At 44.7% G+C, this 13,303-nt stretch overlaps 1 protein-coding gene across 2 annotated transcripts in view; it reads right to left on the reverse strand.

The window, feature by feature from the left end:
- LOC130115504 (ubiquitin-associated and SH3 domain-containing protein B-like) overlaps nucleotides 1-13,233 on the reverse strand; it is a 55,112-nt gene extending 41,879 nt beyond the window's left edge. For both annotated transcript variants that reach the window (XM_056283193.1, XM_056283192.1), the window contains exon 1: nucleotides 13,049-13,233. In XM_056283193.1, coding sequence (XP_056139168.1) covers nucleotides 13,049-13,176 — 128 coding nt within the window. In that variant the 5' untranslated portion in view covers nucleotides 13,177-13,233. The remainder of the gene's footprint in view (nucleotides 1-13,048) is intronic.
- Between the last annotated feature and the right edge of the window lie 70 nt (nucleotides 13,234-13,303).

A 13,303-nucleotide genomic window follows, 5' to 3' on the forward strand; every position in this document is an offset into this window, starting at 1 on the left:
CTCACTTTGGTTATACAAGGTTATTGGTTATTATTATCCTTGTAATAATAATCCATCCATCCATTATCTGAACCGCTTATCCTGCTCTCAGGGTCATGGGGATGCTGGAGCCTATTCCAGCAGTCATTAGGCAGCAGGCGGGGAGACACCCTGGACAGGCCGCCAGGCCATCACAGGGCGGACACACACACACACACACACCCACCCATTCATAGCTAGGGACAATTTAGTTTGGCCGATTCACCTGACCTGCATGTCTTTGGACTTTGGGAGGAAACCACAGCACCCGGAGGAAACCCACGCAGACATGGGGAGAACATGCAAACTCCACACAGAGGACGACCCAGGATGACCAACCAAGGTTGGACTACCCCGGGGCTCAAACCCAGGACCTTCTTGCTGTGAGGTGACTGGGCTAACCACTGCGCCACCGTGCCACCCCCTTGTAATAATAATAATAATAATAATTAATAATAATAATTGTTACATTAATATAGCGCTTTTCTAGACACCCAAAGTGCTTCACATTGAAGGGGGAGCCTCCATCTATCTATCTATCCATCCATCCACCTACCTATAAATACTATATTTATTTGGTCACTGGGCTCATTTGACTGAAGTCAGAGGATGTCCAGTTTTTCCTCTGATGTCAGCATTTTGCTATTATCAGGTCTACGGTGATTAAATCAGAATATTAATCTGGATTTTTCTGGTGATCCAAACAAAAATTGTATTTTTTTTTTACTAAGTAAATAAACTACATGACCAAAGAGGTAATACTACTTGAGGATTAATTTTCCTATCACATCAGAGTAAAGGCTGCTGTATGCACGTAATAACTAGTCAGATGTCTTTAAATATTAGAACGACCAGCATCTGACTCAGGATTAAGGGTATTGTTTTCTCTCTCTGTATTCAGCACAATCCCCCCCGACTCCCCGTATTCAGCAGATGGCTTTCATGAATATGACTTCCTTTCACAGATTTCATCTTGTCCTGTTTTGTTTGAAGAGAGATGTATGTGATGTGTGTTGTTCTTTGGTGGAAGAACAAAAAAAGTACTCTTGAAACCATGAATGGTTCCCACAACATTATTGATAAAACAAAAACAAAAAAAACAAGTAATAATGCAATGTCCTCACCCAGTGACCCCAAGCAGCGACCCCATGTCTTAATCAGTAACAATTAAAAAACAAGTTATCAATATAAATGAGCAGACCTTAACGATAACATCAGTGCAATGTGCCCAAAACTTTGTATAAATTAGCAGAAAATATAACTAGACAGAAATTAATGCATCTAAAGACAAAAATGTTCAGACAGCGGAAATGCATGGAAATGCAGGGCGCATCATTCCCCCGAGTTTTATCAAAACCGGACCAGTGGTGTCTTGGATATCATGGATGTGTGGACGGGCATAGGCGGATGGTCAGAGGCCGATCCATACTACCCCCTTTGATTGTCTTGATAAAATGACAATGAAATACATGAGGTGTGTGGAAAAAGAACGATGAAAAATGAGAGTTATGATCAGTAGAATGACAAGAGGACCATATTGTTCTCCATTAATGCTTCTATACTGTCTACTATCATTAAGTAACAGTCTTTTAACACCACCAGTGTCCCCATCAGTTGAAGCCTGTGACTAATGTCACGTCAAATCTATTTTCCTCTTCAATCTTTTAAACGAAGTCATCCAGAAAGTTTACTGGCCAGCAATCAGAACCCGTATTGAGAGAGAAATAGATCCAAGATGGAGTTGCTACCCATAGTTTCTTACTGAGGAGTATGTGAGGGAAGACAGCAGTGTGCTGGAAAGACACTGGCTTTTGGATCCAGTCCAGTTCTCTTTCTGGCAAAGGTAGTACAGTCACAGATGGCTCAGCCATCACTGAAAACACACACACACACACACATACACAAACACACATGTACACAAACACGCACATAGACAAACAGAGACTCAGAATTCTGCACAAGCAAAGATGTACACATAAATTGATGCACATTCACATACAACTACACATTCTTTAAAGAAATCCACAAATGGGTGCAGCAGCCTTGTGGTAGAAACCTATAAATGAACAGGCAGGCGTATATGAAAATGTGAATAAACAGACACACATATGTGCAGTTTGTACACTGTGCCTGCATTAAGTATTGCACGGGTTTGAATGCTACATAGAATCTGCTTTACTCACTATGCTACCCTCAATTGTCAAAATCAGGTGAGCAACTGTGTGTGTGTGTGTGTGTGTGTGTGTGTGTGTGTGTGTGTGTGTGTGTGTGTGTGTGTGTGTGTGTGTGTGTGTGTGTTGTAGGCATGTGTGTGAAACAGTGACATACAGAGGATCTGCAGAACAGGAGGGGCTCCATCCAATCATTTGGAGCATGCAGGCAGGGGGCTGAGGCTCCCATGACACTGACATAGGGCCAGTGATCTACTAGTGCAACTACTTTCAGCTGCTCCCATTAGCGGTTGCCACAGCAGATCATCCGTTTCCATCTCTTCCTGTCTTCTGCATCTTCCTCTGTCACACCAGCCACCTCCCTCACCACATCCATAAACCTCCTCTTTGGCCTTCCTCTTTTCCTCTTCCCTGGCAGCTCCATATTCAGCATCCTTCTCCCAGTATACCCAGCATCTCTCCTACACATATGTCCAAGCCATCTCAATCTCGCCTCTTTTGCTTTGTCTCCAAACCGTCCACCCAGAGCTGTCCCTCTAATATAATAGTTCCTAATCCTGTCCTTCTTCGTCACTCCCAGTGAAAGAAAATCTTAGCATCTTCAACTTTGCCACCTCCAGCTCCACCTCCTGTCTTTTCATCAGTGCCACTGTCTCCAAACCATATAACATAGCTGATCTCACAACCATCTTGAAAACCTTCCCTTTAACTCTTGCTGGTACCCTTCTGTCGCAAATCACTCCTGACACTCTTCTCCACCCACTCCACCCTGCCTGCACGCTCTTCTTCACCTCTCTCCGGCACTCCCCGTTACTTTGTACAGTTGACCCCAAGTATTTAAACTCATACGCCTTCGTCACCTCCACTCCTTGCATCCTCACTATTCCACTGTCCTCCCTCTCATTCACGCATAGGCATTCTGTCTTGCTCCTACTGACTTTCATTCCTCTTCTCTCCAGTGCATACCTCCACCTCTCCAGGCTCTCCTCAACCTGCAATCTACTCTCGGTACAGATCACAATGTCATCCGCAAACATCATAGTCCACAGACTCCTGCCTGATCTTGTCCATCAACCTGTCCATCACCATTGCAAACAAGAAAGAGCTCACAGCCAGTCCTTGATGTAATCCCACCTCCACCTTGAACCCATCTGTCTTCCCAACCGCACACCGCACCAGTGTCACACTTCCCTCATACATAACCTGCACCACTCCTACATACTCCTTTGCAACTCCTGACTTCCTCATACAATACCACACCTCCTCTCTCGGCACCCTGTCATATGCTTTCTATAAATCCACAAAGACACAATGTAACTCCTTCTGGTCTTCTCTATACTTCTCAATCAACATTCTCAAAGCAAATATCACATCTGTAGTGCTCTTTTGTGTCATGAAACCGTATTGCTGCTCGCACATAGGGCCAATGATAAGAGGGCTATCAGACTAGCACCACAGATTTAATAAAATACCACATTCCTCCATGACTTCATATGGATTCACCTTCACAGCGCTATATAACAAAATACCAATTAATTTTGCTCTCTTGTCTCTGAATTTCCAGAAACTGTTGCCTGCTGACGGTGCAGTGGCAGTAGCCAGAGCGTTTATGAATTTAAGCACAGCAATTTTTGCATAATAACCAATACAAATCTGAACAGAAAAGTAAAAATCTTCATCATTTAAAAATTCCCACTTGTGTACTCTCTTTTCTATTCACACAAAAAATAACAACAAAGAAAGAACATCATAATAACATAAATTTAAGGAATAGATATCACATATAAGACAGCAATAGTAAAATAGGGCTTTTGCAGGCGGATAATGTGCAAAATGGGAGCAACAGTTATAAACATCCAGTCCAGATTCCTGTAGCCCATTACCTGCATAGGTAAAATAAAAGGGTTCAATTAAGGTTTTGAACTCTTTGAGATACACCAAAACGGTCTGATTTAAGACCACTCTGGAGTTTGCTTTCATGTAATTGGTGCATGATATTTAACCCTTTAATGCACACCACAATTATCAGCCCAAAGATTGTCACCACCCTTGAATCTGATGGTATTAATGTGGTTTCATTTAGTGAGGTAGGGAGGAGAGAGGACTAGGATTAAATAGGATGAAAATAGATAAGATAGATCGATCGATTGATCTTTATTTCTGAGTTTTCTGAACAACGGCCATTCAGAAGATAGGTAAGCTGGCTGACTCTCACCCCAGCTTGTGTTGCTAATCTTGTTAACTTTGCAGAGACTGACAGAAAACCGAAGGTTTGGTCGATTTCCTACCCTTGGCCTTTTCAGCTGTGCACTGATAAATATTGAAAAATATCCCAGCACCCGATCAGTATCAGAAGATTGTAGATCATCAGCCCAGTTGCAATGGCTGAGATCACTTGAAAAAAGCATTAATTTTAAATTCCAAAAAAAATCATTTTTGTAATCAGACGAGATTAATATTTAGGAGTCTTTGTATCCGCTATGGGCAGCACGGTGGCGCAGTGGTTAGCGCGGTCGCCCTGGGGTAGTCCAACCTTGGGGGTCATCCCGGGTCGTCCTATGTGGAGTTTGCATGTTCTCTTCGTGTCTGCGTGGGTTTCCTCCGGGGGCTCTGGTTTCCTCCCACAGTCCAAAGACACGTAAGTCAGGTGAAACAGCCGTACTAAATTGTCCCTAGGTATGAATGTGTGTGGGTGTGTGTGTGTATGTCGGCCCTGTGTGATAGTCTGGCGGCCTGTCCAGGGTGTCTCCCTGCCTGCTGCCCAATGACTGCTGGAATAGGCTCCAGTATCCCCGCGACCCTGAGAGCAGGATAAGCGGTTCAGATAATGGATGGATGGATGGATGTATCCGCTATGCATACAACTGGTCAAAGATCACTAAAGTCATTTGTAAAGATATCAGTGACAGGGCATTTATGTGGTCTATGGGTCAACATAGTCATAGTCAAGGAGGACTTTGATGGATCTTGAAAATATAGTCATGTTGGCTTTGTGATCAATTGCAATCAATTGAGATTGCAATTGATCACAAAGATATCTGTCCAACACAAGTGACAAGTTGTGGGTGTGTGGATCCAAGTTTGGATCACCCTTACCAGCAATTGTGATGTGGATTAAAAAGCCGACAAGTTTGCAACATGGGTGGTTCACTTGTGGGAAGATGGTGGCACGAACTCACATTTGCAGTGGCCTGACCAAGTACCAGTGTGGGAGATGGCGGTGCGAACTTACATTTGCGGTGGCCTCACCCAGTACCGTCCATACAGTGTCTTTGTCCACATCTAAGTTGTGTCTTTGTCTGATGGCTGGGAGAGCTGGCGCTGGATCCGCTGGGAGAGCTTGGTCTGCTGCGTCCTGTGGGCCCAGGGACCATGGCCCTGTCCAGAGCTGTGCCCGAAGACGAAACACCGAGGGCGGTCCAACAGGACACAGAAGCGGGGCAGGCTAAGCTAACTGCTAGCCCATGCAGACCGGCAGTTCCGATAACATCGAGGGCGTTCTGGCAGCGGTTTCGCCTAGCGTTGATTGTTTTTGGTGTTGTCGTGTGGAGTGCGGGGAGGTGTGTCGAAGGTGTTTGGCTGGGAGGGCCTAGTCTCCTGCGTCCGGTGGGCCCAGGGACCACGGCCGTGCCCGGAGCTGTACCAAGAGAGGAAACACTGAGGGTGGTTGGACAGGATGTGGAAGCGGGGTAGGCTAAGCTAACTGCTAGCCCACGCAGACTGGCAGTTCCGACAGTCATCTTGGACGGCGTTCGTTCTTTTGAACAGTAATTTTTTTTGTTACTTAGTTTGCATATACTGTGTTTAGTTTGGATATATGTGTTCTTAGTTTGGATACATGTGTGTTCTAGTTTTGATATATGTGTTCTTGTAATTTTTGGATATGAGATTTTGTCTGAGTTGCACTACTGTGGGCTGGGGGAAACACTATTTCGTTTTATTTCATATGCAAGTGCATGAAGTGAAATGACAAAGTATTCCTGACTCCCGAACATCATCTATAGCACTCTGAGGGACAAAGGGTGGTAATATATATTCCTATTACCTTAATTTGGGTGCTTTGTACAATGCCGACATCACATAAACATCACGACATCACATTTGGGTGTCTAGAAAAGCACTATATAAACGTAATGATTATTATTATTATAAAATACATTAAAATTGCTGTGGAACAAATGTAGAGAATTTTCACGGTGAAATTTCTTATGTAAATGCACACCCAGGTCCTCTGCCATTCCTGTCTGCTCTGCAGACGTTGTAGCAGAATATACCAGTGTCAGGAATGAGCTCTGATAACCAGGACCTGACTACAATAAATATAACATGAGTTGTCTCTGAGCACCGAAGACTTAACAATACCCAATATCCAAGTCCATGGCTGAGTTTTTCATCAAACAATCACAATTTAAAAACCGAGAAGGATTTGGACAGTACGAGCCCCACAGGCAAATTGCTGAAGTCATTAGAGGAGCAGACATGACAGTCACTGATGAAGGGCGCTGGACTCTGGGGACATCATTGGCCGACGGACCAAACAGCATGCGAGTAGGGAACATTTATAATCAAGGTTGTGAGAGAGCAAATGAGCTCCCAGTATGCTTGGGTGCATGCCATAACTTATTAAAAAAGAAAAAAAAATTCCATAAAAACCAAGTTGTGTGTTCTGCAAACTGCCTGTAATCAGGCGTGAATGCTTGGAAGCGACTCAGACAAACCTCCCAATGATCAAACATGTTTACCACAGTCATTCATGATGTTAACGAGATGGGTTAAGTCATGCTTGGGCAACTCAGATAGCTGATGAGTAACTGGAGTCATTGGAGCCAATGTGGAGAACAACCTCAATAACACCAGGATGTGTTTTGCAGGATACTAGGCACTTTCTCAGAATATCTAAGACTTACTTCAGTAGTGCGTGAGATGTAGTAGGTCACAGCCATGTTAACCCTGATGTCCCTGACTTTCATGTCACCGAGTATCAGCGTTGTTGGGAATGGGGGGTCCAATTCCCGAAAGGAGGCTGCAAACCGTGAAACAGTCTATTTGATGCAATTGCATCAATGCAATTGCGCATAGTATGATAGTAGGGATGTGCATTTGACCTGATTTCCCTCTTCAACAACTCGCATGAAATTAGAAATGAGTAGCTACTCAAGTACTCACGTTCTTAAATAATACACATACTATATGTGCAAATTAGATACACTCACAACAGGTAAGTCTTAACATTTTATTAAACGTAAATGGCTCAGGTTTTCCATTCCGTGAATCCACAACATAAACATATGCAGTGCTGGACAACGCTGGGAAATGCCAGATTGCTTTTACATGATTTTCAAATACTAAGGTCTGAACAAGTACTCGAGCACTCATGCCCGTCTAAATATAATAGATGGACTTTTTATCCAAATGAGCCCTACCTTCTTCTCTTACCACTGGTAAAACAGTTTATATGAACAAGTCTGACAGTTTTAAAATCCCACAAGAATCATTTACTCATTAGGAACTGACTACGACCCGACCCGGAGAAGCGGCTGATGATGAGATGATGAACTGACTAAGTAAGAGTATTTATTACAATTTAAGAATATTTATCTTGGTTCAAGAAATCTTACCAAGTTGAAATATCTTACTCCTGTGGCAGATTATCTTGCTCGTTTGGGGAATTTTCTTACTTGGATGTGCTAAATTTGGTCTAATTTTTGACATGGTATTTTTGCAGTGTTGGGTTGTGGGAAGCGTTGAAGGGCGGGTTGGGTGGATGGGAGTCTTTGGACTAGCCACAAGAGGACAGGGAGAGATGATTTGCTGCGTGTTTGTACGTGCTATGAAAATGTGTGTCGGTGTGCGTGTAGATGGAGAAATCCTACAGGCGGGCGGGGCCAGAGGGGCAGTGAGAGAGAGAGAGAGAGAGAGAGAGCGAGAGAGAGAGAGGGAGGGAGAGTGGCAGAGAGAAGGAGAGTGAAGATGGGGGCAGGGAATGCTACATGGAGAGTTGGAGGAGGACAGCAGAGGGAGAAAGTGAGACAACAGCTGTGGATCCCCCAAGTCTCCACGACCAGAGACCTGCGACGGTGTTAGCAACTGGGGCCCCGGGCTGGCCCCGTTATCCGGACAGGCCAGACAACTGGCATGACCCAGACCAATTTGTGCTGCTTATGTGCTAGTTCTCATTTTTGCATGTGCACATTTGACTACAGGTTGATTAGGATGCAGATGGGCTACCACGGTGCTATCTCGAGTATGTGTGAAGTCCACTAGCTGAACACCACAGTCCGGCACTAGTGTTAAAAAAAAGAAGAACATATACTGTCACAGAATGTAGGGGGGAAGGTTAGACTCAGCTCTTTTTAAATATCTAAGACTTGATCGATAAAAACTTAAAAAAAGACAAGAAACCCAAAACCTCACCAGAGTAATCTGATGCTGGCTAGTTTTAAAACATTTTGTTAATGGCCCCGGCAGAGTGGCAGAGTTTGATCATAATTCACGACAAATAAGACATTTGTCACTGCATATAAGATAAGATACTTTAATTGCCTTTAAATTCTGAGCTGCACTCGCTAGATAAGCGACGGGAGACAACAGTCTTATAATCTGATAGTGGTCTCTCTCCCTGCTTCCGGACAGAGCTTCAAATGTACAATGATATGATCATTGAGCTGCAGTAGAAGTGGAAGTTGCTGTCGAGCGAACGTGGCAGCTATATCCAGACCATGATGCGCCTCTCCTATTTCAGGAAGGAGACTAATGACATTTCTATGACCTTGTTAGATACTCCCCGACTCCCAATTGAGTCAGACCTATACAGATGGCGCATCATGTGAAAAGGATAGGGAACTTCATTTTACGATTTGAAGCATCATCAAATAGCCCCCATGGCCAAAAAAACAAGTTTGTGAATGACGCCAGAATATTTGCAAAGCTACCGAAGAAGCTCGCGCTCATCTGCATTTCAAAGACACTTGCCAAAAAAAATAAAAAAATACAAGGAAATAACTCAATTATTCATGCGAGCTACAAGCTCCTAAGCACTTTAGTGTTCCCATAGCATATATAAAGGATACGGCTGAGTAGCTTTTATTAAAGTGCATTTGTCTTTAATTATATCTTTTTCAGATGTGAAGCGAGTTTCGACTGGAAAAAGCCAACTTGCTGTGCCACATCACAGCATCAACACTGCATCATGATTCATTCTAACAGTTGCCACAATAAAGGCTTGACATTTTGAGACCAAAACTGGTGTGTCTTATGAGACATATTTACGTATGTCTAAGTGGAAGCTTTAGATAGGCTGACACAGTTCAGCCATGGCAAATGAACCCACACTGTTGATTTCAGACCCGACAACACATGACATTAACACAGCCCTGATGGGACGGCTGTAGTTAAAATGAAAAGGGAATGCAGAGAGAGAGAGATTCTCCCTTTAACCGGTACAGGTCTATCAGTTACTGGGAAGCGGGGGGGGGGGGGCAGAGAAAGGAGAAAAGACCCCTAAGGGACATGAGCAATGATAATAAGTCTGGGGAATAAGAAACTGAAGTTGGTGCATAGTATGTTGCTGCTCAGCGAGCGTAACAGCGACGCATTGCTAGCTAAAATATAACCAGCTCCCGTGCTACTAGCAGCACTCTTGGCCTCCAGTTCTGCATGGAGGGGTGCAAACAGTGCAAGCAAAGTTGCAAGCGAAAACTTTCTTTGCCACAGTGGTACAAAATAAAATTCTAAATGCTCACATGTCCACCACAGCTTCGTGAATATCAGTTCAATGGTAGTGTCATTGCAAACCGATGAAATGGTTGGAGGCACGGTGGTTAGCTCTATCTCATCACAGCAAGAAGGTCCTGGGTTCGAACCCTGGGGTTGTACTCTGTGTGGAGTTTGCATGTTCTCCCCTGTGTCTGCGGTGGGTTTTCTCTATGTGCTCTGGTTTCCCTCCACCATCAAAAAAAAAAGAAAAAAAGACATGCATGTTAGGGTTTATACACCTGTCTGTGCCCTTGACTGAGGCATGGCAAGACGAACTGGAGTTGGTCCCCGGGTGCTGCACGGCGGCTGCCCCACCGCTCCTACCTACACAGCTAGGATGGGTTAAAGCGGAGTAAGAATTTCCCCACGGGGATTAATAAAGTATATAAAAAAAAAACCTCTAACTCGTACGGGACGACATGTGTTGCCGCCTCGCCTGTGTGCACAAATTCCAGTTGGTCTTGAATTAACTGCTACCAGAACGTTCTATGGCGCGTATTTTTCACGCTTATCTTTTTGTATTTACACGCAGTTTCTTGCTCCAAGAGGAGGTTTGGTTGTTTTTCCAAAACACAACAGAAGATATTCATACCACTCTACCTGTTTTATGCGTACATGGCCGAACTTCCCCGAAATGAATCAGACACCATTTTACTAAATTAGATAGGTACAGCTTATGACTCACCACCAGCTATTTATCCCCACGTTAACAGAGAAGTAGGTTGTGTTTTTCACTATCTGGGTGATTTATCTAGACCTGGTTTGAAGAGGATCTGACTGGACGTATAGGTACTAGATACCAACCGCTGTCAGCAGAGACCCTTCCCACCATAAACACACTCTGTTCTCACTCCTGCCACCAGTCTCTTTTCGCGAGCCAATCACACACATCCACACACCTGCAGCATGTCTCCTTCTCTGTCTCTCTGTCCTCTCTCTCCACTGCGTTGTGTTGCTGTACTTTTTTGTTATCACTGTTATGTAAAGTGAAGGGGGGGTGACATGAATAGGGATGTCATGTGTTTTCAAGCATGGCTGCTTTCAAACACATGACAAATAAACTTGAACTTGACTGACAGCCAGCCAACCCCCCCCCCCCAAAAAAAAAAACACAAAAACTGAATGAAGTTTCCCCTCCCTTCAAAATAGGTTTACTAGATCAGGTTCCTTGGCAGATTTAAATGGAAAGTCATCGCAAATCTAACACTAACGCTTTGTTAATGGGTAAATGTAAACACAGTGATGAGAATATTAAAATAGCATACCAATATATGACACAACAAGCCACCGGGTCATCCCAACAAAACACATAGTGTAATATCGACACAATAACAGTTGCCTAAAGAGAGAGAGAGAGAGAGAGGGAGAGAGAGAGAAAAACAAGATCTATGACAACTACTGGTAAATGGTAATTTAAAGATGAAATCCGTTGATGTTTATCTACTCATAAACACTCAGCTCGTGTTCCCTTTTCCATTTTCGAGATGTGGTGTACTGGTGTAAGCTTGACGGCACATTCTTGGCCATGACATGAGCATAAATACAGTATTTGGCTCCAACACAATAACTGAAAAACATCATGTCAGGGAGACTGATGAAACTCTATTATGTTGATTTTGCACTATATAAATTAACCCCCAACACCCCCCACCCCACACACACACACACAAAACAAAGAACTGACATAATTATAACAGCACATGTGACACTGCGTCGTGGCAGTAGTCTTTTGCCATTGATATTACATGGTGGTGCATGCAGCCATTATCTGCAATGGCTGGGTGTCTATTGTTAGCCCGGGACCCTCTGAACCAAAACAATGGATTGACAATGGCACCGGAGAGAATGAATCCTATTATAGAGGAACGGGGGCACCTGAAGTCGGTCAGGGAATTTTGTAGGTCAGTGTTTCAAAGACGAAGTAAACGCAGAGAGACAGAGAGAGAGAGAGAGAGAGAGAGAGAGAGAGAGAGAGAGAGAGAGAGAGAGAGAGAGAGAGAGAGAGAGAGAGAGAGAGAGAGAGAGAGAGAGAGAACAAGGGAGATAGAGTGGACACACACACACACACACACACACACACACACACACACACACACACACACACACACACACACACACTGGCCCGAGTGAAGGCCGAACAGTTGTGTGCTGTTGTGTAACGTTTAAGAGGTTGAGGCATCCCTGAGGGACACTGTACTCATCAAGGGTTAAGCTACCCGGGGGGCGTATTGTCGTCTGCTGTGTCCATTCAGCAAACCACAGAAGCCTTTCTCTGACACACACACACACACACACACACACACACACACACACACACACACACCTGTCTCGGGTAAACGATACGAGGAAGAAATGAAAATTGAAACTTCAAGCGGCGTTGAGCGAACAAATGGCAATACAAGCGCGGCTCTCGTGTGGGCTGGGGGCGTGCGGTCGAGAGCATGAGCGTGCTTCCCGGGCTCGGAGGGAGGGAGGGAGGCACGGTTTGTGAGCTCACACTGCAACGTGGAAACATTCAGTCAATTCATAACAGTCTTTCCATTCAGCACCAACACTAGACCGGAGAGGCTGATCCTTATGACAGCACGCAGTCAAGGAAATTTAAGTCCCCCCCCCCCCCGACTTCAATTCTTCTGCATAACATCAGTGGAAGAAGTGTGAAAGCAAAAAGCTAAGCCGATGGTGCGCCTCAACTATAGTAACGACCCATTGACTGCAACGACAACTGTAATAGCATAAATCGGAGTAACATCCTCCCCTGACTGCGATGACTGATGAAACGTCGTAAGTTAAGAGGCGAGGGTGATATCGGTGCCAAACATGAAAAATAATAATACTGCATCCTACAATAAAAACGCGAGTTTCGTTGCTCGAAGATGCTACAACTTCCCTACGGTACACGAGAGAATGAACGAGCCGCAACTGGGAACGGGACCGCAGCTTGAGCCTCTCTCTCCGCAAGTGATGCTCGTTAACTTCGCTATCACACTCGACCCCTATTCCCGACCAGCCTCCGAAATGCCTCTCGTGTAGATAGACGCGCGACTGTTTTCTGTGTCAAAAACTTATCATTTCAGTGAAGTCATTCCGTGTGGGCTACTTACGCCCTTGGTCGGGGGAAACCCATTGATAACAGGACGTCCAGATTGGAGCCGCATTTTACAGTCCCCGCTCGATTCTGCCGAAGTCTCCTCGGGAGGATTTTGCTGTAGATGTCCTCTTTCGCAGCCATGCTTCACCTTTCCATCGGGTCCCGCTGTGCCGGCGGCGTACGTGGAGGTAAAGCAGCAGTGAAGGCTCCGACAGATCACAGCTCGGCGGTGTGTGATGAACGGTGCTCCGCATCCCCGCCCCTTAAG

The sequence above is a fragment of the Lampris incognitus genome, chromosome 7 (genome assembly GCF_029633865.1).
Source record: "Lampris incognitus isolate fLamInc1 chromosome 7, fLamInc1.hap2, whole genome shotgun sequence".
Lineage (NCBI taxonomy): Eukaryota > Metazoa > Chordata > Actinopteri > Lampriformes > Lampridae > Lampris > Lampris incognitus.